This window comes from Paralichthys olivaceus, chromosome 17 (genome assembly GCF_024713975.1).
Source record: "Paralichthys olivaceus isolate ysfri-2021 chromosome 17, ASM2471397v2, whole genome shotgun sequence".
In the NCBI taxonomy this organism is placed as follows: Eukaryota; Metazoa; Chordata; class Actinopteri; order Pleuronectiformes; family Paralichthyidae; genus Paralichthys; species Paralichthys olivaceus.
In genome coordinates, this window is record NC_091109.1 from 7,191,917 (window position 1) to 7,214,340 (window position 22,424).

Sequence of the window (22,424 nt, forward strand, 5' to 3'; positions counted from 1 at the left end):
TTTTAACTGAGCCCCTGCATTATTCTATATCTGATTATCATCAAATGATAAGAGCCCCAAATCATTATCAATCTAGTTCTGTTTACATTGTAGGTGTATTCACCTTTACCTCAATCAACAAAGCAGTAATTCCATCTAATCTCATTATGCAATTTATGCATTGAATTCTTTCACAGTATTGTCGTGTCTACAGACATAGAAGAAATAGGATGATAACATGACATATGTCAGTGTTTGAAAACTTTTCTGCGGAAATGTGTCATAAATTTATACTGCAGTTATGGACCAAGGCTTCAGGAGTCACCGACCGAATGTGAGGATGACTACAGACAGCTGGCGATGGATAATGTTAACCACTGTACCATGGCACAGTGTGCACGGCTAAAACAGTAATGTTTTCATATTGCGAGAGGCAGACTGAGTTGATATAGTATGAATGGTCTCTTCTGCATTAAAGTTAATATAAAAGGCTTAAACGTGTATTTTTGTTTCACACTCACAATCACATACTCTAATATCTATCTAACGGTGAGTCACGACAGAGCCACAGGTGGGGAGGCAGCGTGATATCAACCGATGCTGAGACAGATCCTGTGACCAAAAATACAGCAGGGCGACAGTGGAGGACGCGAGAAGACAGCAGACTCGTTTCAGAAAGAAGATAGTGATAAATACCCGCATTTTAAAAAACACAATTAACTTTGTGTCTACCTGTCAACAAACACTGTGAATATGAAAAATGAAACTATATTGTGTATTCTGACATCAAATGTGGGAAAAAATGTGCTTAGTATTTTGTCAGAACCAGTAAAAACACTTTAACTTCAATAGCATGGGTTAAAATGAAATTATTGCATCCCTATGATAAACATGTTGGGTGATCGTCGATACGCTCACATTCTTTTATCCTCTCTTTCCTCCATTTTTGATTTCCCCAACGTGAATCTGGTCCCTCAGTTTTTAATTCTTAACTGTACAGGTCATTTTACCTGCCACGCGCTCGTCCGACTCACGGTTGCCGTCGTCTGAGTATCGTGCGAAGTCCAAGGAGTCCAAGGTGCTGATGCTGCCCGCTCGATCTGAACAGAAACACAGAGACGGCAGTGAGATGAGAATATAACAACATAATCACTTTGAATAAATATTATTTAAAAAGCAAACCACTAGGCCACCATTGTGAAGGGAAATATAGGAAAATAAATCAACAATTTTCTTTTCTGAGACTTACATGCTGATTAAAAAACATCCATTTCCAAACTAACACCCACACATCTGAGTACAGGACTGCCAAACGTACTGTTCCTCTAAAGAACAGATAAGCTGACACACAAGCACACTCATGATCCTGTTTCACTGAGCTAGGCCGGTCTGGTAGCATAGCAAAGGTGTTAGCTTTCCTTCCACTGCAAAAACAAGTGCAAGATTAGCTTGTTTGTTCTCTGATATCAAGACACAATGAAAGGTCAAGCCAGACGCAGTGTGTGGTGCGGTCTTGTTAGCCTTAAAGCCGTAGCTTGGAAAAAGAAAGTATTATTTAGTATTTAACCTCGAGACCACAGGTTTTTTCATCTTAGAGACCTTGATTATTTCTGCGTTTTGAGTGTGATAGAATAATCTAATGAGGAAGGATCAATATTGATGCTTGTGTGCCTGATAAACTTAAATTATCAATGCTGCTTATCTTCTGAGGCTGTTCTTGGAGTTAATTATTACTTTGAATGGAAAGAGATAAACTTATGAGGACGCCAGAAGAACAGGTCCTCACAAAGGGCTGTAGAATCAGGTTTAGGAATGATATTTTGTCAATGAGTATCGGACACAACCACAAAGACCCCATCACACATGTACATGTGGCATCTTCGAAGTTCTGACCATGTGGCTCCACAACACAGACAATCGGGCTTGTGACAGCAAGTGACGGCTGTTTTCATTAATCGAGAGTCATCGCTCTGTAATGACAACGTCAGGTTAATCCCTCTTCCTGCAGCTTTCAGCTGCTATTCCTGAAAATGAGTGAGTAGATAGTCGCAATCTATTTGGTAAAAAAAAAATGTCCAAAAGAGAACCAACCTGTAATTCCACAATGTCCAGGAGCATGCACAGATGTGATTTAAGCTTAATTCACAAAAAACAAGTATTTCTTCCTGGCTGACCTTTCAGTGCTGTGCCTGTGGTGTGACTTGTCAGAAGTGTGATAGCTCTGACTGTCACCTCTTCACCGCTCTCCTGCAGGCAGGTTGTGCTACACACACACAAATGCATGCAGTGTCTCTCTCCCTCCCACACTCTCTATGCTCTTGAGTAAAGGAGTGTCACATTGAATCGCTTGTTAAAAACAAACCTCATCATTGTGCTTCTTTATCTCTGCCAGGTTGTGATTTTAAATAAAATCTCAGAAAGGAAGTCAAGGGCATTAAGGAATAAAACTAAACCAAAGTGTGACACACAGAGGGATGTTTTCCTGCTTTGGTGTGTAGAATAAACAAAGCAGACAGCTTGGAGGAGGAGAAAGAGGTGCAAGAGTTTAAACAGGACGAAGAGATGCATTTAAAAAAGGGCTGACACAAATGCAGACATGAATGAATGGAAGTATGGTTTGCAGGTATCCAACATATTATCGTTTTATATGGAAGGAATGTGGATGTTTTGGCAAAAATGTTGTAGAATGCAGCTATATCACGTGCACATGCACAGAACCACCTGCGTTTGCAGACACACCAATTTTAAATAGGCACGGTTATGAGCAAGCAACCGGTCAGAGCCGGTCCAGAACTGCATGGCAGCTGGCCAACAGACCAACAATATCATTAATCACCTTCTCACACAGTATTAACCCCCTACCGTGCACAGAGGACACGATGGACAGACGTGATAAAGTGAGAAAAAGAGAGAAAAGGTTGGGCCAGCTTAGTTGCCGAGTTGCTCAGGGAGCGGTACAAATAGAAGGGTTGTATCAAACGGCTGACAGTGACCACAATGTTTGCTGTTATGTGGTTGACCTGGATTGCCACAATGCCAAAGTTACAGATATGTAACTGGGCAGCACATGAATAATGGTTGCAAACAAGCTAACCGAGAAATGATCATGTGAAGCTACCATTTGACCGATGTGAAGTAGCACATGGTAGATATGTGTCCAATTTCTGGTATCCCAAATTAGGTCTTACATGGCAAACCATGCATACTTCTTAGCTTTGGTGGCTCCGTGGTAAAACAATTTCAGTGACTTGCATACTACACACTACATTCTCCACATCACATGAGCAAATATCTATCTGACCGGCCAATGAGAGGTGGCGAGAGGGTCTTCCATGCTTCCTTGCAGCAAATTAGCTGAGTGGTGAGAGATGCCTTGTGCTGTCATGTGGCTTCGAGCAGCAGCTGCAGATATAATGCAGCTTGTGACACAGTAATCATCCATATACATGCTCAGAGCTTGTGGCTAACAGTTAATGGTTGTGTATTTATTGTGATCACAACAATGACACTGCTTATAGTTTGCTTCTGAATTTACTTTAACACTGAGTAAATGTTACGTTCCATAGTGTACTATAGATTCACAGTTTAATGTGGTACTATTATTTGGAAAAAAACATGGGAAAGGGACTTAACCCAATACTCACTCTGTCCCCAACAGAAGACATCAGATATTCGGTATCCCTTCCTCCTCATTGACTACTTAACTGTATCTAAATGTTGCAGTGCAACAGTGGAATCCTGCCCATCGAGCTTCGAACATGTGGAAACAGATCATTCCAGTGATCACATGAGGTTCAGATTATACTGGACAGAAAAGTGACATGGCCTTGGGCTGAGTCAACTGTTTTCCATCACATCAACTCTTTTTTTCTGCCTGCATGTGGTATATCTGAGTAACCAACTTCCTCCAGGACGTAATAGTTGTATGAACCTCTGCTCTCATCCAAAGCCAGTGAGAGCGTGATTACCATTTCTCCATGACCTTACTGTCAGTTTCGAAACAGGAGTGCTGTCAAGTCCTGTCATGCTTTTCAAAGACGTCATCTCTTAACGTTTATTTGTTACCTTGCTCCAAATAGTCTGAGGGCTTGTTTGTTGGATATTTCAGCCACAAGACAACTACACTGCTTTGCTGTTCACACACAGAGCTCACACATGTTTCTGTGTGCTGCTGCAGTCATGCATAGAAAGCCAGTTTGCCTAATTCTACAGGGGGGAGGTTCACACTGACAGACAAAGGATGCAGTGAATCTGACAGGTTGCTGCTGAAGCTAGCCTCAGGGCAGCTGCCTCGACCCACACTCAGGACAACACAGCAATCTCCTGAGATATCAGGTGATTGTCCAGTGCTACTGCATTTCAATGGGGGAGGAGAAATCTAATGTGAATAATACCCCATCCTTTCCTTCTTCAGCATAAACTGTGTAGCTCTCTCAGCTGATGGTGGTTTATACAATGAAAAATGATCATTTTGACTTGTTGCTCAGCCTGCAATTCATTTAATGAATAAAAACGACAACTGTTGCAACACTGAGCGGAGCTCCTCATAAATTCAAATGCTGACAACTGTGCCAGGAGACATGTCACGGCACAGCACATACCACGTCAGTTTTGAAAATACTGAAAGCAATATTGATCTTGTTGGACACCTTGTTTTTCAAGAGGCAATTTAGAGGAGAGCGACTGTAAGCGTTTGTATAAAGTTTAATAGTTAATTTGATTGGCAGCCGATAGCCCTGCTTGTTTGTTTAACAGACAGGGTGGATATGTCACCATCCATTCAAATTGAATCAGACATCCTTCCTTGTCTTCCTTCCTCTCCTGGACCTAAAACACAATATTTCAATCACTGCATTGCACGACTCAGTAGTTTCCATTAAAATCTCCACTCATTGAGAGCGTCCAGTATTTAAAAAATCTGCAGTCGGAGCACGTTATAAAATCACATATTATTCCCCAACACTGCATTCATTTCCATTTCAATTTCCTTAAATGCAGAGCTCCTGTTGTTTACCAGTTTGTTTGAGGTGTGTGGAGCTACTAGTCCTGCTGCTATTCTGCAGGCTTTATTTGAGGCATGGGATGTCACTATGGTTACCATTTCCATGCCATGTTTGCATATGGGTCCAGACACTGTTCACCAACCACAGTTTGCTGCAAGTTCCTCCATGCAGGCAGTAATGAAAGTGGAAGAGGATGCTACAGTTTTACATCCTGTAAAGTGCAAACCAAAACAATTTCTCATCTCCCTGACCCTGGACACAAAGCCTCATCTTTGAGTGTTGCATCTCTCTGACCTTTGACCTCCATGTACACGAAGGAAACATGTATGTTCTATCAGGGGTTGGATTACATCAGGTTGATCACTGCAGGCCAGACACGGTATCAGGGATCCCTCTTCACAATTCATCTTCTGTCAACTAATGGATACTCATCAGATTTCCAAGATGCTCTAGTTTGTGTCAGACAACACATCTGACCCACAAAACCCGCTTGTTGGCTCTCGACCCTGCTCCACCAGGAGGACAGGTCCAGGATGACAGGTGCAGGAGGCGGATAGCTCGCGATCGACTGGCTTCCACATCCAATGTTTTACGCAAATGTGAGCTAGCTATTAGAATTTAGAACGGAGATAGCTGACAGCAGGTACTTACTCAGGGGTCCACCGGGTCCGAGAACCTGGTCTTTGGCGGGTGGAGTGCCGCTCTGTCGCTCGAAGTTACCGGGGTTGGAGAAATAATCCCTCAGCCTCGGGAGCTCCCTGCCCGCCTCCAGGAGCTCTGTGTGAAGCTCCAGGGCCGTGAGGATGTACTGGTCCCGCAACAGCTGAGCGGCGATGACATCCACCGACACCCGCGTCTCGGCGCTGCCTGCCATAGCCGAGCTCGCCGCGGCCGACAGCGGGATGCCTTCGCCGCTGGGGCTCGTTCGGTTGCTAGACAGCAGCAGCGTCGGAGGTTCGGCGTCTGCGGGCGGGGAGAAAGGGTTGCCAGGCGGCGGGGGGGGGCCCGGAGCTCCGTCGCTCGGGCTCCTCTCTGTGTCAACCGTCTCATTCGGGCGCCGCTCAGCCTCCTCCTCGGAGTCGCTGAGATTAAACGGGTTGACTGACGCCATCTTTTGTGCACGATAAAGATTTCCAGCAGCCTGAAGCCAGCTAGGCTAATCAGAACCGCTTCTTCCTGAATGGATCTGAAGCTAGCTGGGCTTTGGTTGGTCGATGTGACAAGAGGAAAAGAATGCACAGCGACGATTGGTCAGATTCCAGACACGTTACAATCAAATCCCGCCTCTTGGACGAGATTCTGGGGAATGATTGGATAGCGGAGACAGAAAGGAAAACTGGGCAGGGCCCGGGTGACAGCACGCAGGCTTCGGTCGCTGATGTGTCAAAGAACCGCAACATGTGAAAATAACATTTTACTGTTCATCTGCTCTGTGACATAAATAATCACATGGTGAAAATCAAAGCATCAACATTTAGAGAGACGTCATTTATTTTATAAGAGCGCTAACTGGATGATACATAGTTTGACTACATTACCCACAATCCTGCTGCAGGGTGCACAGGTCAACGTCAAGTCAAAACACGGAAGTGAATGCTCGTTGCTCCTGTATTTCTTGAAGTAATCTTCTTAAAAGAAGGACACTTGGTTTAGTAAACGCTCGCACGTACAGATTACGTTGATCGGGTTGAGTACAGCAGCAGCCTGTCGGGTTCTCCGTGTCTGTAATTGGGGATTGACGAAGATAAAATGGAAGTTGAATCAGAGTGTGAAAAGGGGAATAGGTGAAATGGAAGTAGATTATTCTGCTCATCCATTCATTCATTAACGAGGCAGTAACCTCCGGTTGTGTGGTGGGAATCCCGCTGACGTTACAAACAGGTAAGACTCGTTTCATGGCCTCTTTGTGTGTTGAGGCGATGGATCCAATTAAAATGTAAAGAAATCAATGTATACAAGTCATTATTTTTGCACGTTGGCCAAAGGTGACAGAAGGATTGTTTTGGTCTTTACATGGCAAATATATCTGAACTAGTCTACATGATGCAGAACCTGATAATCTGCCAAAGATCGAACCAAAACAATACACACAAAACCCAATTCAACTCTAAAACAATAAAACAAAATCAGACTGATACATACATTATCACCACCTTATCAACAGGCCCATCAACCTAATTAGGGAGCATAGGAAAAGGGACATGAGTAAGCACACAAGATAAATGAATAAATAGATACATAAAATTGCTTCAAGTAAGAGAGAAAATGTTGAGTAAACCATCACTTCTCACTGTCATTTCCTTCCAAACTGAATTAAGGTTTAATAAACCTACTAAACTGATAAATGCTCAAAGAATTCACATTTTCAGTTTTGATTAAGTGTGATATGAAATAACACTCTTATTAAATAGAATTCATAAATCATGCCGAGCCTTTATAATGACCCATTCTCTCTTTGAAGTTACCTATTTTTGTTATAGTTAGACTGTATAACTGAGTTATTATCCATATTTACCTCAATCATTTTTTATTGTCTTTATTTCTCATGTTTCACCCACAGATACATAAAATCCTCCCTCTTTCTTCCTCTGTCTTCAGGTTGTTCTGCACAACTGGCAAAATGAGGATGATCACCTTCTTCTTGGTTGGACTGACGGTCCACGTGGTCTTCTTTATTTCTATCTTCGACATCTACTTCACCTCCCCCTTGGTCCACGGCATGGCGCCCCAGACCACACCGCTGGCACCGCCCGCCTCCAGACTGGTGTTATTGGTGGCCGACGGCCTCCGAGCTGACAGTCTCTTCACCTTACTCCCAAATGGCTCATCCAGGGCCCCGTACCTGAGGTTGGGAAACTAATACAAAGAATCACCAGTGTATATCTGTGTATGTGTTAAATTAATCATTCCTGTAAGCAGTATATAAATATTTGTATTTGCAGTGACTGTGTGTGTGTTGCTGTCATACTGGGTCTTTCTTATAATTTGTGCACAGATCCTGTGTAACTGGTGTGTGTATGCTTGTGTGTTCCCTAATACCAGGAGTGTGATGGAAGAGACAGGCACCTGGGGTGTGTCACACACACGTGTACCCACTGAGTCTCGGCCTGGTCATGTTGCTCTCATCGCCGGCTTCTATGAGGATGTTAGTGCTGTTGCTAAAGGTAAGTACACATGTGTGCATGAGTTCAATACAGAAAAAAAAATCAATGGGGAAGGTTAACAATGGGAGTATTTTGCTCACAAGCTGTGTGTGTGTGTGTGTGTTTCTATTTGTTCAGGCTGGAAGGAGAATCCTGTGGAGTTTGACTCTGTGTTTAATGAGAGCAGACACACCTGGTGCTGGGGCAGCCCTGATATTCTGCCTATGTTTGCCAAAGGTACAAAAGCCCAGCACGCACACACAAAAAAGTCTAATCAATATTAACGAAAGATCACAGATTAAAATTAAAAAATAGAAACACATTTAAGCATGTACAGTAAATAACATAAGCGCAAGAAATATTTTTTTTATAAATCTCATGTTCTGTCTTCCGTCTCCCAGGTGCCAGTGGAGACCATGTGGACACCTACACGTACCCAGCAGAGGAGGAGGACTTTGCCTCCACTGATGCCTCCAGACTTGACAGCTGGGTGTTCACTCAAGTCAAAGTATGATAGTACAAATACTAATGATAGTAATGAATAATTAACGTTCACAGTAATAACTTTTAATTGGTCTGTTGTTTAAAGAGACAAACAATCCCAGAGAGATCACTGTAGTGAAGATTTCATCATCATTCTCTTGAATACATTTTGTTTATTTTTCCTTCTTCCTTTCAACAGTCGTTCTTTCAGTCGGCAAAGTCGAACTCAAGTCTGAGGGCCAGCTTGCTCGAAGATAAGAACATCTTCTTCCTGCATCTGCTGGGCATCGACACAAACGGACACGCCCACAGACCAATGTCGCAGTACGGGAGACGTTTTTTTAAGATTTCTTGTTGCACACTATATTAAAAAAATTCTAATTACATATTGCTCCATAGCAGCATTTAATAAAGCAGTCGTATCGGATATCTCTTGTGTATTGTCTTTAGGGAGTACCTGGACAACATTGGTTTAGTAGACACTGGTTTAGCTGAGTTGGTGTCCATAGTGGAAGACTTCTTCGGTTATGATGGCAGAACAGCCTATGTGTTCACCTCTGATCATGGAATGACAAACTGGGGTGAGAAAAAAATGACAGAGCTATTAATCAGCATGGGAGTGAATTCATTAGACTCTTTACAGCATTTGTTGAAGTGCGTGGATGTTGAAGTGCGTGTGTTTTCTTGCAGGTTCTCACGGTGCAGGGCATCCCTCTGAGACGCTCACCCCTTTAGTGGTGTGGGGAGCTGGAGTCCATAGTGCTCTTAGAGTCACTGAACCCCAGCTGTATGACGATGGATACCTACAAGGTGCTAAACCCATGTGCTCTGATCACAGCTGCTTAACTTAAATGTCTCTCAGACCGTTTTTAGGTTTGAGAGATATTTGATTTTTTAAAATTCTTTCCTGTTTTTATTCCCCTCTGTTTCTCTCAGATTGGAAACTGGAGCACCTCCGTAGGGTCGATGTCAGTCAGGTAAGACCCATGGCCTGACACGACAGTAACAGGAATCAGTGTCACTACATTTACAGTGTGTAAGCAGTGATATAACAGAAGGACCGAGGGTGAAGTGACATATTTTATGTTGTTGTTTGTTTTTTCTGCAGGCTGACATTGCTCCCCTCATGGCTTCTCTCATCGGCGTGCCCATTCCTGTCAACTCAGTTGTAAGTTCAGCGATAATCGAGGCAAAGCAACATTTTCCCAAACTGATTTTGCCAGTACATTTAAGTGGATGCGAAAAATCTGTGTAATTCTCATTTGAGTTCATTATATTTTCTAAAAAATATCACTATTCTGTTTTTATGACTTTCTGCTCATCTTCATGTGTATTTGTGTCATTACAGGGTGTCTTACCTCTTCTCTACCTGAACAACAGTGACCTGTTCAAAGCAGAGAGCATGTACACTAATGCTATTCAAGTACTACAGCAGTTCAAGGTATGGCAGCATGCATCTCTGCTGCTGCTGATTACTGTTATTCATATTGGTCGGCAACTGTTGGTAACTTCTTACATCTGTGCGACATACTATCAAGTTATAAATGGTGCTGAAGCACATGGAAGGTTGTTAATGGTAACTGAGTGGTATTTGTATTTTTTTTTTCATCTTTTTTTCTAGATGAAAATGACCCAGAAAAAGGAGACAACCTTGTCTTTTCTCTTCACCCCATACCAGTAAGTAAAATAAGTAAGAAAATGATCATCAGTGTGTGATTTAAAATATTTTTTGTAAGTTTTTTCAACATTAACAGCTTATTACTTACCAATGTATCACAAACATTGTGGGTTCAGCGATGGAAAACACAGTTGGGTAAATTCAGCACCAAAACAGTGTTCAGTTTTCTCTGAACCACCTGCTTTCAGTACAAAAAACATGTTCAGCTGCAGAGAAAACTTATATATAGAACTTTCAATAAAATATATGAACTGTTCATCACAGCATGTTAACCAGGGGCTCATGTCAGGCTTCTTTCATATCGAGAGCATGGATTTAGAAATGTATTTTAGAAAGAACATTAACCAGATGGCAGCTGCTGAAAAATTTACATTCATGGAGACATTGTGTTTAAGACGACATTTTAAATGCAATTCACGCAGTATGTCTTTATTCCTTTGTCTCTTTGTTTTCGCAGACAACTGACTGAGTCAGAACAAGCAGAGTTCACCCACAAAGCCAGAATACAGATTCAGCTGGAGAAGTACGGAGATGCTGTGAGTATCAGTTAAAGACAATCAACAGTTTATACTGTTAAGACTTGCTCTTTAAGCTGTGAACTCAATCATCACTAATGCTGCAGCAAACTGGAGTGTAGTAGCATTTAGTATTATAAGTGATTCCTTTTTAAGAACTTCTTAATAAAGGGTTGAGCAGTGTTGTCTCACGAGAAGGTTCCTGATTGAAATCTTAGTTGGGTCGGGTCTTTCTGTGTGTCTTTCCTCTCTTAACAACTCCTTTTCCTATCATTGTCTCTCCTCAGATCTCTCTGTGCAAGTCCCTGATCTCCCGCTCCTTGGAGGGCCTGGTGTACTACCATACCTACGACAGGTTCTTCCTGGGTTGCAGTGTGGTGCTGGGATTCGTAGGCTGGACCTCATATGTTGTCTTGGTCATCCTTAAGACTCATGCCAGCCTCCACAGACACCCCAGTCTCCTCAACCAGGTCAGGAAGCACAATAAAATCCCTCTGTCCTGCCATCAAAAATAAGCTTAAGGTAAATGTGTGTCTCAGTTACATCATTTGGTAACGCTTGTGTGTGTGTGCATATTGCAGACTCCCAGCTATACTCTGGAGAGGCTGTGTCTGTGTGTGACAGTAGTGATCGCTGGGTTCCTGCTGATCCAAAGGAGCCCAGTTACCTATTATATCTACTGCCTGCTGCCTGTCCCTGTATGGTACTCTGTCCTGAAAGAGTGAGTAATACACACATTTGATAAAACATATAAAATTAAAATTAAAAGTTTAGCACTTTTTTCATGGCTCTAATTTCAATATTTTCCTTTGTGAATGTATAAAAGCATTTTCTTTGGAGTTTTTTTTTCTTTTCTCAATTTCCTGACTGAAAAATAATCGAATCAATGATCCATTTCAGGTCTGGCACTCTGACAGATTTGATCAAGTCTGCACCTTCTCTTCCACTGTGGAAGTGTCTTGGTTATTTTGTGCTGGTGGCATTTGGAATTGAGTTACTGGTAGGTGTAATCCTTGTAATGTACAGCTAGATGCATATTTCTGCCCTCTGACATAATCTTAAATCTATAATAGTTTAGGTACTGGTACTCTGTTCTGTGGCTGACAGTTCACCTTTGCTGCCCCCAGGTGGTGAGTTTCTTTCATCGCGCCATGCTGACTGTGGGCCTGGCTGTCCTGTCTCTCTGGCCCTTCCTGTCAGGACTCTTTGGGAGGGCCAAGGTAACCATGTCACAGATTCTGGCTCCTAAGGTCAAAGAACATGGAAATACCAACCTTTAGGGGGGGAATATTAACTAGACAAGTGCGTTTATGCCAGGAAGAGTCATAGTATTTGATGATTTTGATTTCCATATTTGAAAAGGTGACTGAAAATGATACTTCATCAGGAAATCTGGGAACAGGAGATGGAGTAAACACTGAAGTTGAATCAGTCTTGACTGATGGCGGTTAAAAGGTTTAAAGGAGATAAGTCACTCTTTTGAAGACATAAAAATTACATTGAGATAATCTACCTTCCACAAATGTATAATAATTAAATTAATATTTTAAGTCATTGATATATTTATCATTTGATTTATGATTTAAAAAAAATCATTAATTCTAAATCTTATGAATTTTACAAGGGGGTTTGTATGAGTTGACACTCAATCACTTCTTGCTACAGTGAGTCTTCTGTCCCGGTCCTGAAATAATTTCTCTTTAAATTCTTCTCCTTGCTTCAGCAATTTTAACAAAAATGATGATCCTCACAATAATATGAATGAAATAATAAGGTCATTCAGCGATGCAGAAAAATTTAATCAAACTGGCTCATGTTCTGACCTACTTGCACTTATTTATCCTGAGTCATATTGAAGTGACATACAGCTTCTCACTATATGAACTTATTGTTTCTGTCCTCATGCAGTTCCGCTCATTGAGTTGGTTTTTCGGCTGCTTGTTTTTGGCTCTTTTCCCCCTGATGCCTGTGGTGGGCAGAGAGGCCAACATACATCTGGTGTGAGTGCTTCCTCTGTTTGTTCACATTTATCAGAATGCATAAAAACCTCAGAGTCCTATTCAGGTCAGTCAGTATATTTAAATCTTAACTGTCATCAGAGAGCGATTCAGATTGTGATGAGCAATATGGTTATGAATCCAGATATTTTCCCATATCAATATACAAACTCAAATTATTTTTTTAATTTAATTAAACATTTCCAGTAAGTTATTTTATAATTTATTTAAAACAGTTATAATGTTTTAAACAGAGGATATGTGGAATAAATTGTTGCCTTCAAGCCCAATCTGAGACATCACCGGGGTTATTTTTTTCTCTCATCAGAATTATTATTTATTATTATTCAACTACTTTAAGAAGATAAACAGTTCGTTCCATAACAAGCTACCTGAATATGATATGAAACATAGGCGTAGTTCACCTTTAAATAACTGCTGAAAAAGCCTCATGGTATTATATTCTCCCCAAAAATCAAAAAGGTTTGAATATTGGTAGAGTCAGGAACATAGCTGCTAATTAACATGTGCAAAAATTAAGCCATTTGCAAAAATAAACTCTTTATATTCTGTTTGTCTGCTCAGTACCTGTGCAGGTTTGCTCACCCTCTTCACTTCAGCCTGTTTCCTCTGGTCATTGCGACAGAGAACGCTGCTGAGCTTTGGTGACAGACAGCAGTTTGTTACCCAGGTAACTGCAGCACATGCCATACTGTATGTGTGTGTGTGATTGTGTATCTTAATTTATTTATTCTAGTTTTACCTGAAAAAACTCAACAGATGCTCCATGTGGCAGTGTGTGCGTACGTGCCCTCCCTCACACACTCCAGCCTGCAGCAAAAACAGGGCCTGCCGCTTCTTAATCAGATCATCAGCTGGACCACGTTAGGTAGGTGGGCGTTATCCCAACTCGACACCTTCGAATTCCCTGGGGAGATGATATAAAATGTCTTATTTACATAATATATTATACATCTCATTTACAGTACACAGCACTTTTTGAGCTTAAGCACAAGATTATTTCTAAGTGGAGAAAAAGTCACTTCATGCTAAAAGTGCACACTAAGGTATTTTCCAGGTTGCTGTGGGAAAAGCTAGTCACCATATCCGAGAGTGAATCATTTCCTAATTGTCAGTTATCTAAATTTCTTTCACATTTAAGGTGGTGGCTCACAGCAGAATTTTTGGCGCACCTCAGCAATGTACCTTTAAATTATAAAGTCTTTTTGGCTCTTAATGTTTTTCACCTTGCAGCTAATTATTTGGCCTCTTGCATATCTGGGCCTCACAAATGATAACAACCCCCACGTTTAATACAGATATGAATGGTTTTCATCAGTTAAAGTGTCTCATCCTTTACTGCAGCATTTTGTCCTTAATGCTCTAAGACCCAGCACATACCTTCCTCCTCGTCTCTCCTATCAGGATCGTCTATACTGGTTCCATTGTTGAGCTCTACTCGTCTTTTTCATCGACTGCTCAGCATCTTCCTCTCTCTCACGGCCACGTACCTGCTGCTCAGCACCGGGTAAGATGTGACCTTACACCTAACACACCATGCAGCGACACCAACACTTCCAGTTGTGAAGATCAAGTTTCAGTTTCATATTTCTAATGTGTATGCTTTCTCCAAACTAGGTCAGAGGCCTTGTTCCTCCCTATGTTATCTTGGTTGATGTTTGTGTGGATCAACATTGAGCAGGAAGCCATGCTTGCACAGGGTGTCTCTGGCAGGCAAGAGGTACGACCATGATGTGTTTGTTTCTGAGTTTGAAAGATTTGGTAGAGTACTGTCAAGTCATCTTTTATATTGATCATATTGTCACATATTTATATACATTAGATTTGAATGTATATTTTTGGAAACCTCATCTCTGGTGTTAAGTGTTGCGTGGTTAAAATGTATTTACTTTCCTTTTCCAAATGTTCATTTAAATCAAACAAGGAAATCCTACTCGTGATAACATAACTGTAATCTGAGGGGTAGGTTTACATAAAGCTCTATGTAGTTTACTTGAGGTCTCAGATCACGTGATCGGGTGTGTCTATGCATGTGTATGGATTCAAGATGTTTATTTGTCATATACATGGGTGTATGGCCATGTGTACGGGTTGTGTGTGTGTTTGTGTGATTGTGTATCTTAATTTATTTACTCTGAAGTTTTACCTGACAAAACTGTGTGTGTGTGTGTTTTTTCTTCCAGCTCTCCACTATTGATTTCTCTGCAAACATTGACATCGCCAAGATCCGACATCTAAAGTTAGATGACATCAGAAGATCTTATTTCTTTGTATCCACATTTGCAAAAGTAACATCAGTTAAAATCACCTAAACTGGCACCAGTGTTATTATTTTATGATATAATAATTTCATGTTTAACACTTTGTTTAGCTCTTTCCTGAACCGTACGTTTTCTTCAGGTATTTTTTATAATAACAGCTTTCTTCGGCACAGGGAACATAGCCTCCATTAACAGGTATGTCTTTGCATTTCTATTTGTGTTTGTACTAGGTAAATGGCAGGAAGTTGTGTGTGTGTTTATGGGTTAGAGTATGTGGCTGGACTTGGTCTCAGTGTGGGTGAAATGAAAGTCTGGTTTGAATGCATCATTTGAATACAAAAGCAGAAAAAGTTATCTTTGAAACTCCAGCTCGGACTGATTTCTTAGTTCTGTTTGCATTTTTAACACCAGCTAATCTGTTGTTTAGATTATGCCTTTGATTACATGGTCTGTACTTTAAAACTCATCAGGAAATGAGTGCCCCCTACATATTGTTGTGCTCTGAATGATTAAAGATTCTGGTAACTTTAGAATCACTCTGTTTAAATTGTCACTTTCTCTGTGTCTTTCTTCTTGAATCCAGTTTTGACCCAGCATCCGTTTATTGTTTCCTGACTGTGTTCAACCCCTTCATCATGGGAGGACTGATGATGTGGAAGGTACCATGTTATAAACACTTTCATTTTACACCATACGCTGTGTTTCTGAATGTTTCCCATCCAAATCCCATCTTTTTTTAATCAGCTCAAGAAATAAGTTTCCAAGGAAGAGGGGCAGTGTTGAGCTGCTTTCAGACAAGCACTGAAGTCTGGACATTTCCCTGACATGTTAAGGAGGGGCTGTATGTCAGAACAAAAACGTCTGAGTCATTTTCAGAAACCTTTCCTGCCAGTAAAATGTCCAGGAAATGTCCACGTGACCCCATGTGAGAACAGAGCATGAGAATTTATGCTGAGTAAGATGTCAACTTAGAAAGACAACAAGATTTGAGTGTTTGTAGTAGTCTGAAAACACTGTATTGTACTGTATCTGTAACTATTCTTTCCGTGTATCTAGCTATGAAATATATATAAATATATCTCTTGTATTGCATATATATATATATATATATATATATATATATCCTGCTACTTAATTTTGAAGACAAATTTGCCAGAAATATTAGTAGCATCATTCTCTATCAATTAAACATTTCTAGACTTAATAATACAATCTTAAATTTCTTTCTTGCAGGTGATCATTCCATTCATCATAGTAATGTGCACATTTGAGACCATCCAAGTCGTAACACAGCTTTCATCAAGAAGGTAACCTCTCGCTGCAGCTCTTAAAGCATTTAAACTGACAGATTGCGACAGAAACGTGTTTCCATTTGTCACACTGTGCACACTTTTATATCTGGTGCAGCCATTTCCTTTGCAGACTGAAATCGAAAACGTTTCTTATCTGTGGTTTGTTTTTTGTGAAGTGGATGGTAACTCTATTATCCATGCTGTACATGCGGTTGTGGACGATTTATCACAACTTTCTAATATTGCTTTCTTACCTTCTCTCCCTTCATCCTTTCTTCTTCTCTTCCAGTTTGTTCCTCATAGTCCTGGTCATCTCCGACCTGATGGCTCTGGTAAGGCTTTGTTGTTGGTTCATGCACTGTGATGTTTTCTCTCCTGCAGAGGAATCAGATTAGATTTAAGAAAAGCATTTTTTTTTTTGTATTTGTCTTAATGCCAAAATAATGTTGAAATAAATGAGTGGAAGATAAGCGGATACGTCTGGAATAAATCAATACGTTAAAAATAAAGTTAAATTATTGAGAGAAGTCTTTTTTTAAATTTTTGTATATTTAGAATAAAGTTGAAATGTTGACAGCTACCTGAGTGTTCCATCTTTCTTAGCAGGAGAGGCGGTCATATGTGTTAATTTTAGTAATCTATTCTTAAAAGTTTGGTTTGAATCTTGAAATTCATGGTTTTTCTCGACATTTTGACTTGATTCTTAAAATGCAAAAAGGGAACAAAGGTTTTTTCTACCGTACTTTCTCAAAAACATTTCTCTCTACCTCTTTTTCTGTTAAGTAGACTGGACATGAACATAAGAAAATATTAAACTTTAACTCCCTCTTCCTTTCCTCAGCACTTTTTCTTCCTGGTGCAGGACTACGGCAGCTGGTTGGACATTGGCACAAGGTAAGTTAACTGGAAAACACACAGTGTCCAGGTCTTAATTAATAACTTGTCTCAGACACACACTGCCCCTCCTCTGTACTTTGAGTCCCTGGTTTTAATATGAGGCACTTTACCGTGCTCAACTTCTTCCTATCTTGCAGCATCAGCCACTATGTGATAGTGATGTCAATGACCATCTTCCTGATGCTGCTAAGTGTGGTCACACACATCCTCACCTCTCAAAGACTCATCCTGTGGAGGAGACACAAGTCACACTTCACTTGAATTAGCATATGCTGTCTAGTGCACTTATACACACACACACACACACACACACACACACACACACATTCTGGTTACTCCAAAAGTTTAATCTTTATCGTACTTATTTTTAGATACTATTTAAGCATTTGTTCCATTAAACCAGTTTGTATACATATGGTAAGAGGTATTGTTATATGAGTATTGCAGGTAGTTATTGGACAATAGGAAGTAGGTAGTAGTACTATATTGCACTGTCCAAAACTCTCACACCAATTTATAGTTGTTAGATGCTTTATAGCCACCTCTCGGGACTGCCACAGAGACTTACTTCAGGTTTTCGTTCTTAGTTTAAAATACTTTTTTTTAAATGAGTTTTATAGTTTATAGTTGTTATTTCAAGTACTTAATAATGTTAAAGTCATCTCAGATGGATCATCCTAAGATAACATAGTTGAGACATTTGCACAGTACTGTTTGCACTGTATTCATTCTTTAAACCCACTCAGTGTCTCCAGCACATTGCTTTTGCATCAATCATTGATGAACTGACTGAGAATACTTGAAAATGTGACTGTGAATTATGTCTTTGCCAGGGGTGCAGATTTATGATCTACCAAGAAGGATAACTATATAAGTCTGTAACTGCTTCCTGTAAGGCTGCCTAAATATATCCCTGTTTATAAGAAAATATGTTTTAATTTATTGTGACTATGCATTGTATGGACCAATAAAACTGAAAGAGTGGAATACAAACGGCAATGTTCATAGATCCTATCTAAAGAAGATTGTTTTGTTTTCATATGACCAGAAAATATGCTTCTAGGGCTCATTTTTATGCCTTAATAAGACCAATTTTGGGGAAAAAAAGTATTTTCTTTCCAGATGCTGTTGGTAGAGGTTGACTTCACGCACTGTCCTTCACACTTTGTGATCAGTCGCTAAAACACCAATTTTCCACAGATAATCCTGCTGCATTTCAATACAAGTTTTTTGCATGTGGCGTTGTTTCTCAAGGACAGCGACCGCTACTTTTGCTTCTGGTCAAATGGCTCCTATACACCTCCTCACCACTGCTGTGTGTGTTAACCCTCTGATGCTCTCGTACACTTTCTCCTCTTTGCAAAGTCTCACTTGAGTTGTTGCTTGTTACTTCAAGTGGTTCTTCACAATGTGGAGCCATCCTATTTTAGATGCAACCCATAAACTGAAAAAACTGTCATTATTATTTTAGAACCTTCTTCAGGTGTTATTGGAGTTGTTGAGCAGTGAGCAGAGTTTCTGAAGATGTTTGATTTGGGGGCCATGTTTTTAATCTAACCAATAAATCAGTCAAACTTTATATAGCCCATATTCACAAATCACAATTTGCCTCATATGGCTTAACAAAGTCCAACAACCTCTGTCCTTAAATAGAAAAACTACCAAAAAATCCTTTTAGCAGGGAAAAAACATAGAAACCTCAGAGAGCCACGATGAGGAATCTCTTCCCCAGGAGTCAGAAGTGTAACATCACATCAACAAAATAACAATATTTACAATATTCACGAGAAAAGCTGTGTCGAACATAAATGGAGAGTAGTGTCAAATGTCAAAAGTGTTTATTATAAAGAAAAGGGAGCAGTCATGATAATTGAATGATAGTTATATTGCCAGTTATGTTACTAGATGTGAGAGGGTAAATTGTATATCTCAGCAATCTAGTTGTAATCATAATCCACTATCAGCTGCCCCCACTAACCTGTTTGCTTTTTATACTTCTACATAACATACTGTGCTCAGGTTTGCTGTATATACCCCATGTCTTGAAGTCCTACAGCAACTCATAGAGCTTTAGTTTTCCAGCAGCCTGCAATCGTTAAAAAGATCGTCCATAACGCGTCCACATCTATTTCATGGTTATAGGCCTGCAAAGATCCTGCAGTGTTTACTGAGATGTTCATAGTTTAACACAACAGTCATCTGTCAACACCAGCAGCTTCCATCACTACATCCCCTTTCACTTCTTCAATTTTAAATTGTGTCAAATACAGAGAGTTAACTTAGTGAACTCTAATGTACAGTTTATGTACATGACATTTTTTCAGAATTGTATTTTGGTAAAAAAAAAATTTCTGCAACTGCTGAGATATATTCAACAAACGGCCAAGTGAAGAGTGCCTACCAGAAGGAGGAAGCTCTGTGGTTGTGCTGATGAGTGCGCACCAACCTCCTGTTTGTGACACAAACAAATACGGCCACAAGCACGCACGCGCACACACACAAACACAGTCATTGTTTCTGTCAGGACACACACACAAACACACGCACACACAGTTGCACTTCATTTTCACAACCTGAACTTCCAGTAAAAGTTGACACACATTTGCACTTGATCGCACACAGACATATGCATTCAAGCAGAAGCTCTTGCCCACACAGACACCCACAGACATTGCTATCTGACACGCTCATTGACACAAACCATGAACACTGCTTCAACGACATAAAGTGATGTAGAAGAAATACAGACCCACTAATTCCTAATTTTCACACACGACAGCACAAGGCAGCCAGTTCCGCTCTGAACTAAAAGGTACGTGAGTTATCTTCATTTTGACTTTGACTATCTGGTTTTTGACTTTGTGTTAATAAATGATGCCGTTTTAATCATAGTTTTAATCTCTTGGTAATAATTAAACTGAAAACAGTAATTTCGTCTAAACTGCACTATATTTAAATGCTGGATTTTTTCATTTCAGCTGACTTTTGTTGTAATCGCCATTTTTTTAGAGTTACATGAGACAGTAAAATTATACTCTGGTAAATGTCTGATGTGTGTGCGTGAATGGCAATAATCTACTGTAAAGCTCTTTGAGTGGTCACCAAGACTATAAAAGCTGCTATATAAATACAGGCCATTTGCCATTTGATGTAAATTATGTGTTCAAATATGAGCAACATAAAGTAAAATCAGATAAATCAGTAAAGTATAAACAACGAAAAAATAATGCGTGAAATTCAAAGTTGAATCGGACAGTGTTTACTGTTTACTTAATTATCTATTTCTATTTACTTTTTAATCTTTAGATTCATTTTTATATCTTATATATTCTCTTTTTTCCTCTCTTCCTTCCCCTTCATTTCCATCCTTTCTCCTTCCTCCCTCCCTTTCTATTCTTCCATCCTCTCTTTCCTTCCTTTCTTTCTTTCTTTCTCCCTCCCTCCCTCCCTCGTTCTCTCTTCCCTCCCTTCCTTCTGTTCTCTCTTCCCTCATTCCCTCCTCCCTCCCTTTTTATTCATCCTTCCTCTGTCTACCTCAGATGAATTCAACGACCAATGACTCGTCCCCCAAGCAACCAGATACTGAACATGCTTATGTGTACCGTACTGTCCTGCTGGCCATCAATGTCTTGGTTCTGGTGAGTGGCACCATCAGCCTAAGCCTGATGATGCACATCCTGAAGTCCAGCTCCACATCCATCACCTCCATCGCTGTCCTCAACCTCATCTTCGCCCACTTCATCTTCCTCATCACTGTGCCTTTCAGGATTTACTATTACGTCAGCGGCAACTGGGAACTGGGCCACAGCTGGTGTAAAGTGGTCAGTAGCATGATCCACATCCACATGTACATGTCTTTCTTCCTATACGTGATCATCCTCATCACGCGCCTCCTGACGTTCTACCGCAAGGCGGAGCAGCTTGCCCCTTTTCGCAGCATCCACGCGCTCCTGGTCAGCGCGGCGGTGTGGGTGATGGTGCTATCCACAGTCCCGTTCGTCATCCATTTTGCCTATGGTAAAAACCAGGAGAAAAACTTGACGCAAACAACAAATGAAACAGTTTGCTTTAAATTCGGGAAACACATACATAAAGTGTTCGGTGCCACGGTGGTGAATTACGTCGTGAGCACGCTGATCATAGTGGTGGCTGCCGTGCTGACGGCCCTCCAAGCAAATGTCCTGAGGGTTTTGTACAGGAGGCATCGCCAGGGATGCATCTCGCAGCAGGACTTCGGGGCTCAGCTGAAGAGCATGTGCTTCGCCCTCATCATGGTGGTCTGCTTCATTCCCTACCACATGTTCCGACTCTATTACTTGGAACACATTAATCTACAGCAGGTCAACGAGGTGCTTCTGAGTCTGACCACTTTCAACTGTTTGGACATGCTCACTTTCCTGGGGAGGAGAAACTGCTACATGTGCTTCTTCAGAAGGGTCAGGTGAAAGGACATTTGTCGACTTTATTATAACTTTAATTTTACTCTACGCCTTTAGATCTACATCCAGTGCTGCTAACTTTTTGCGCTATAAAGATGGATGACATGATGGTGACCCGAGTGTGCCGGACCAATCACAGCTCATTCAGTCTGCTTCGCTTTCATGAGTAGTTACATTTTTCGGGGAGGTGCACATCAAGGTACGTCGTAAGGCTCTGTGTATTGTACACGTCTACACGTAGGCTACGCCCTAGCTTCGACGCAGAAGCATGAATTGGGCTTTAGCAGTAACACTGCATTTATTTTTCTGTAAAGTTTGGTTTTAATATTTGTTGCGGAACAAAACATTGACAGCTGAGAGCGACTTATGATTGGTTGATACCACAGCTCTATCCCCCCTATCGCCATACTGTGCAGACTCTGGCTCCAAATGATGTCATTAATGCAAGAAGGCAGCGTTTATCCAGGATATTTTTGGCTTCATTTCTATCTTCTTCATTTCTTTAAATACAGTCTGCTCTGTGCACAAACAATGACTCCTCTAATGTGCTCTGTAATAAAAACGATTGTGTGACTGCAGATAGTGGTGGTTTTATGTTAAAGATGGTGCACAAACAAAACTGTGTTTTCTGAAGTGTGCAGCTCCATAGCTGAGATAAGAAATAAATGTCTAAAATCATTACTTTTTTACTATTATTTTGTGAAACATTACCTCAA

General features: G+C 40.7%; 3 protein-coding genes and 1 long non-coding RNA gene across 17 annotated transcripts in view; 2 read left to right on the forward strand and 2 right to left on the reverse strand.

Annotated features, from left to right (window-relative positions):
* Positions 1 to 6,228, reverse strand: part of relch (RAB11 binding and LisH domain, coiled-coil and HEAT repeat containing) — a 30,463-nt gene extending 24,235 nt beyond the window's left edge. For 11 of the 13 annotated variants that reach the window (XR_011238895.1, XR_011238894.1, XM_020087787.2 and 8 more), the window contains exons 1-2: positions 5,634 to 6,228; positions 990 to 1,079 (exon numbers count right to left, since the gene is read on the reverse strand). Coding sequence is in view for 11 of the 13 variants with exons in the window: in XM_020087787.2 (XP_019943346.2) it covers positions 990 to 1,079; positions 5,634 to 6,093 (550 nt within the window). In the remaining 2 variants the exon portion in view is untranslated. The remainder of the gene's footprint in view (positions 1 to 989; positions 1,080 to 5,633) is intronic. The other 2 variants (XM_069512093.1, XM_069512092.1) reach the window with 1 other exon arrangement.
* A 311-nt stretch (positions 6,229 to 6,539) lies between these two features.
* Positions 6,540 to 18,262, forward strand: pign (phosphatidylinositol glycan anchor biosynthesis, class N). Its single transcript, XM_069512094.1, has 29 exons — positions 6,540 to 6,863; positions 7,581 to 7,829; positions 8,025 to 8,146; positions 8,264 to 8,362; positions 8,527 to 8,633; positions 8,808 to 8,932; positions 9,059 to 9,189; positions 9,299 to 9,418; positions 9,545 to 9,585; positions 9,717 to 9,776; positions 9,957 to 10,049; positions 10,230 to 10,285; positions 10,744 to 10,822; positions 11,089 to 11,271; positions 11,383 to 11,522; positions 11,702 to 11,801; positions 11,929 to 12,021; positions 12,710 to 12,801; positions 13,384 to 13,489; positions 13,579 to 13,687; positions 14,224 to 14,326; positions 14,437 to 14,539; positions 15,003 to 15,089; positions 15,220 to 15,275; positions 15,664 to 15,739; positions 16,314 to 16,387; positions 16,662 to 16,704; positions 17,214 to 17,266; positions 17,407 to 18,262. Exons 2-29 carry the CDS (start codon positions 7,603 to 7,605, stop codon positions 17,528 to 17,530), a joined length of 2,802 nt encoding a protein of 933 aa, XP_069368195.1. The 5' UTR covers positions 6,540 to 6,863; positions 7,581 to 7,602; the 3' UTR covers positions 17,531 to 18,262.
* Positions 10,598 to 19,939, reverse strand: LOC138405228 (uncharacterized). 2 transcript variants are annotated; one of them, XR_011238897.1, is made up of 6 exons: positions 19,671 to 19,939; positions 16,627 to 16,747; positions 13,562 to 13,726; positions 13,387 to 13,458; positions 11,914 to 12,046; positions 10,598 to 11,300 (listed from the first exon to the last, which is right to left on the reverse strand). It is a non-coding gene; the product is annotated as an uncharacterized lncRNA (long non-coding RNA). The 2 variants fall into 2 exon arrangements; XR_011238896.1 differs by lacking the exon at positions 13,387 to 13,458.
* gpr141 (G protein-coupled receptor 141) lies at positions 19,764 to 22,386 on the forward strand. The gene is made up of 2 exons (XM_020087831.2): positions 19,764 to 20,081; positions 20,809 to 22,386. Exon 2 carries the CDS (start codon positions 20,809 to 20,811, stop codon positions 21,712 to 21,714), a length of 906 nt encoding a protein of 301 aa, XP_019943390.1. The 5' UTR covers positions 19,764 to 20,081; the 3' UTR covers positions 21,715 to 22,386.
* The last annotated feature ends 38 nt before the right edge of the window (positions 22,387 to 22,424 follow it).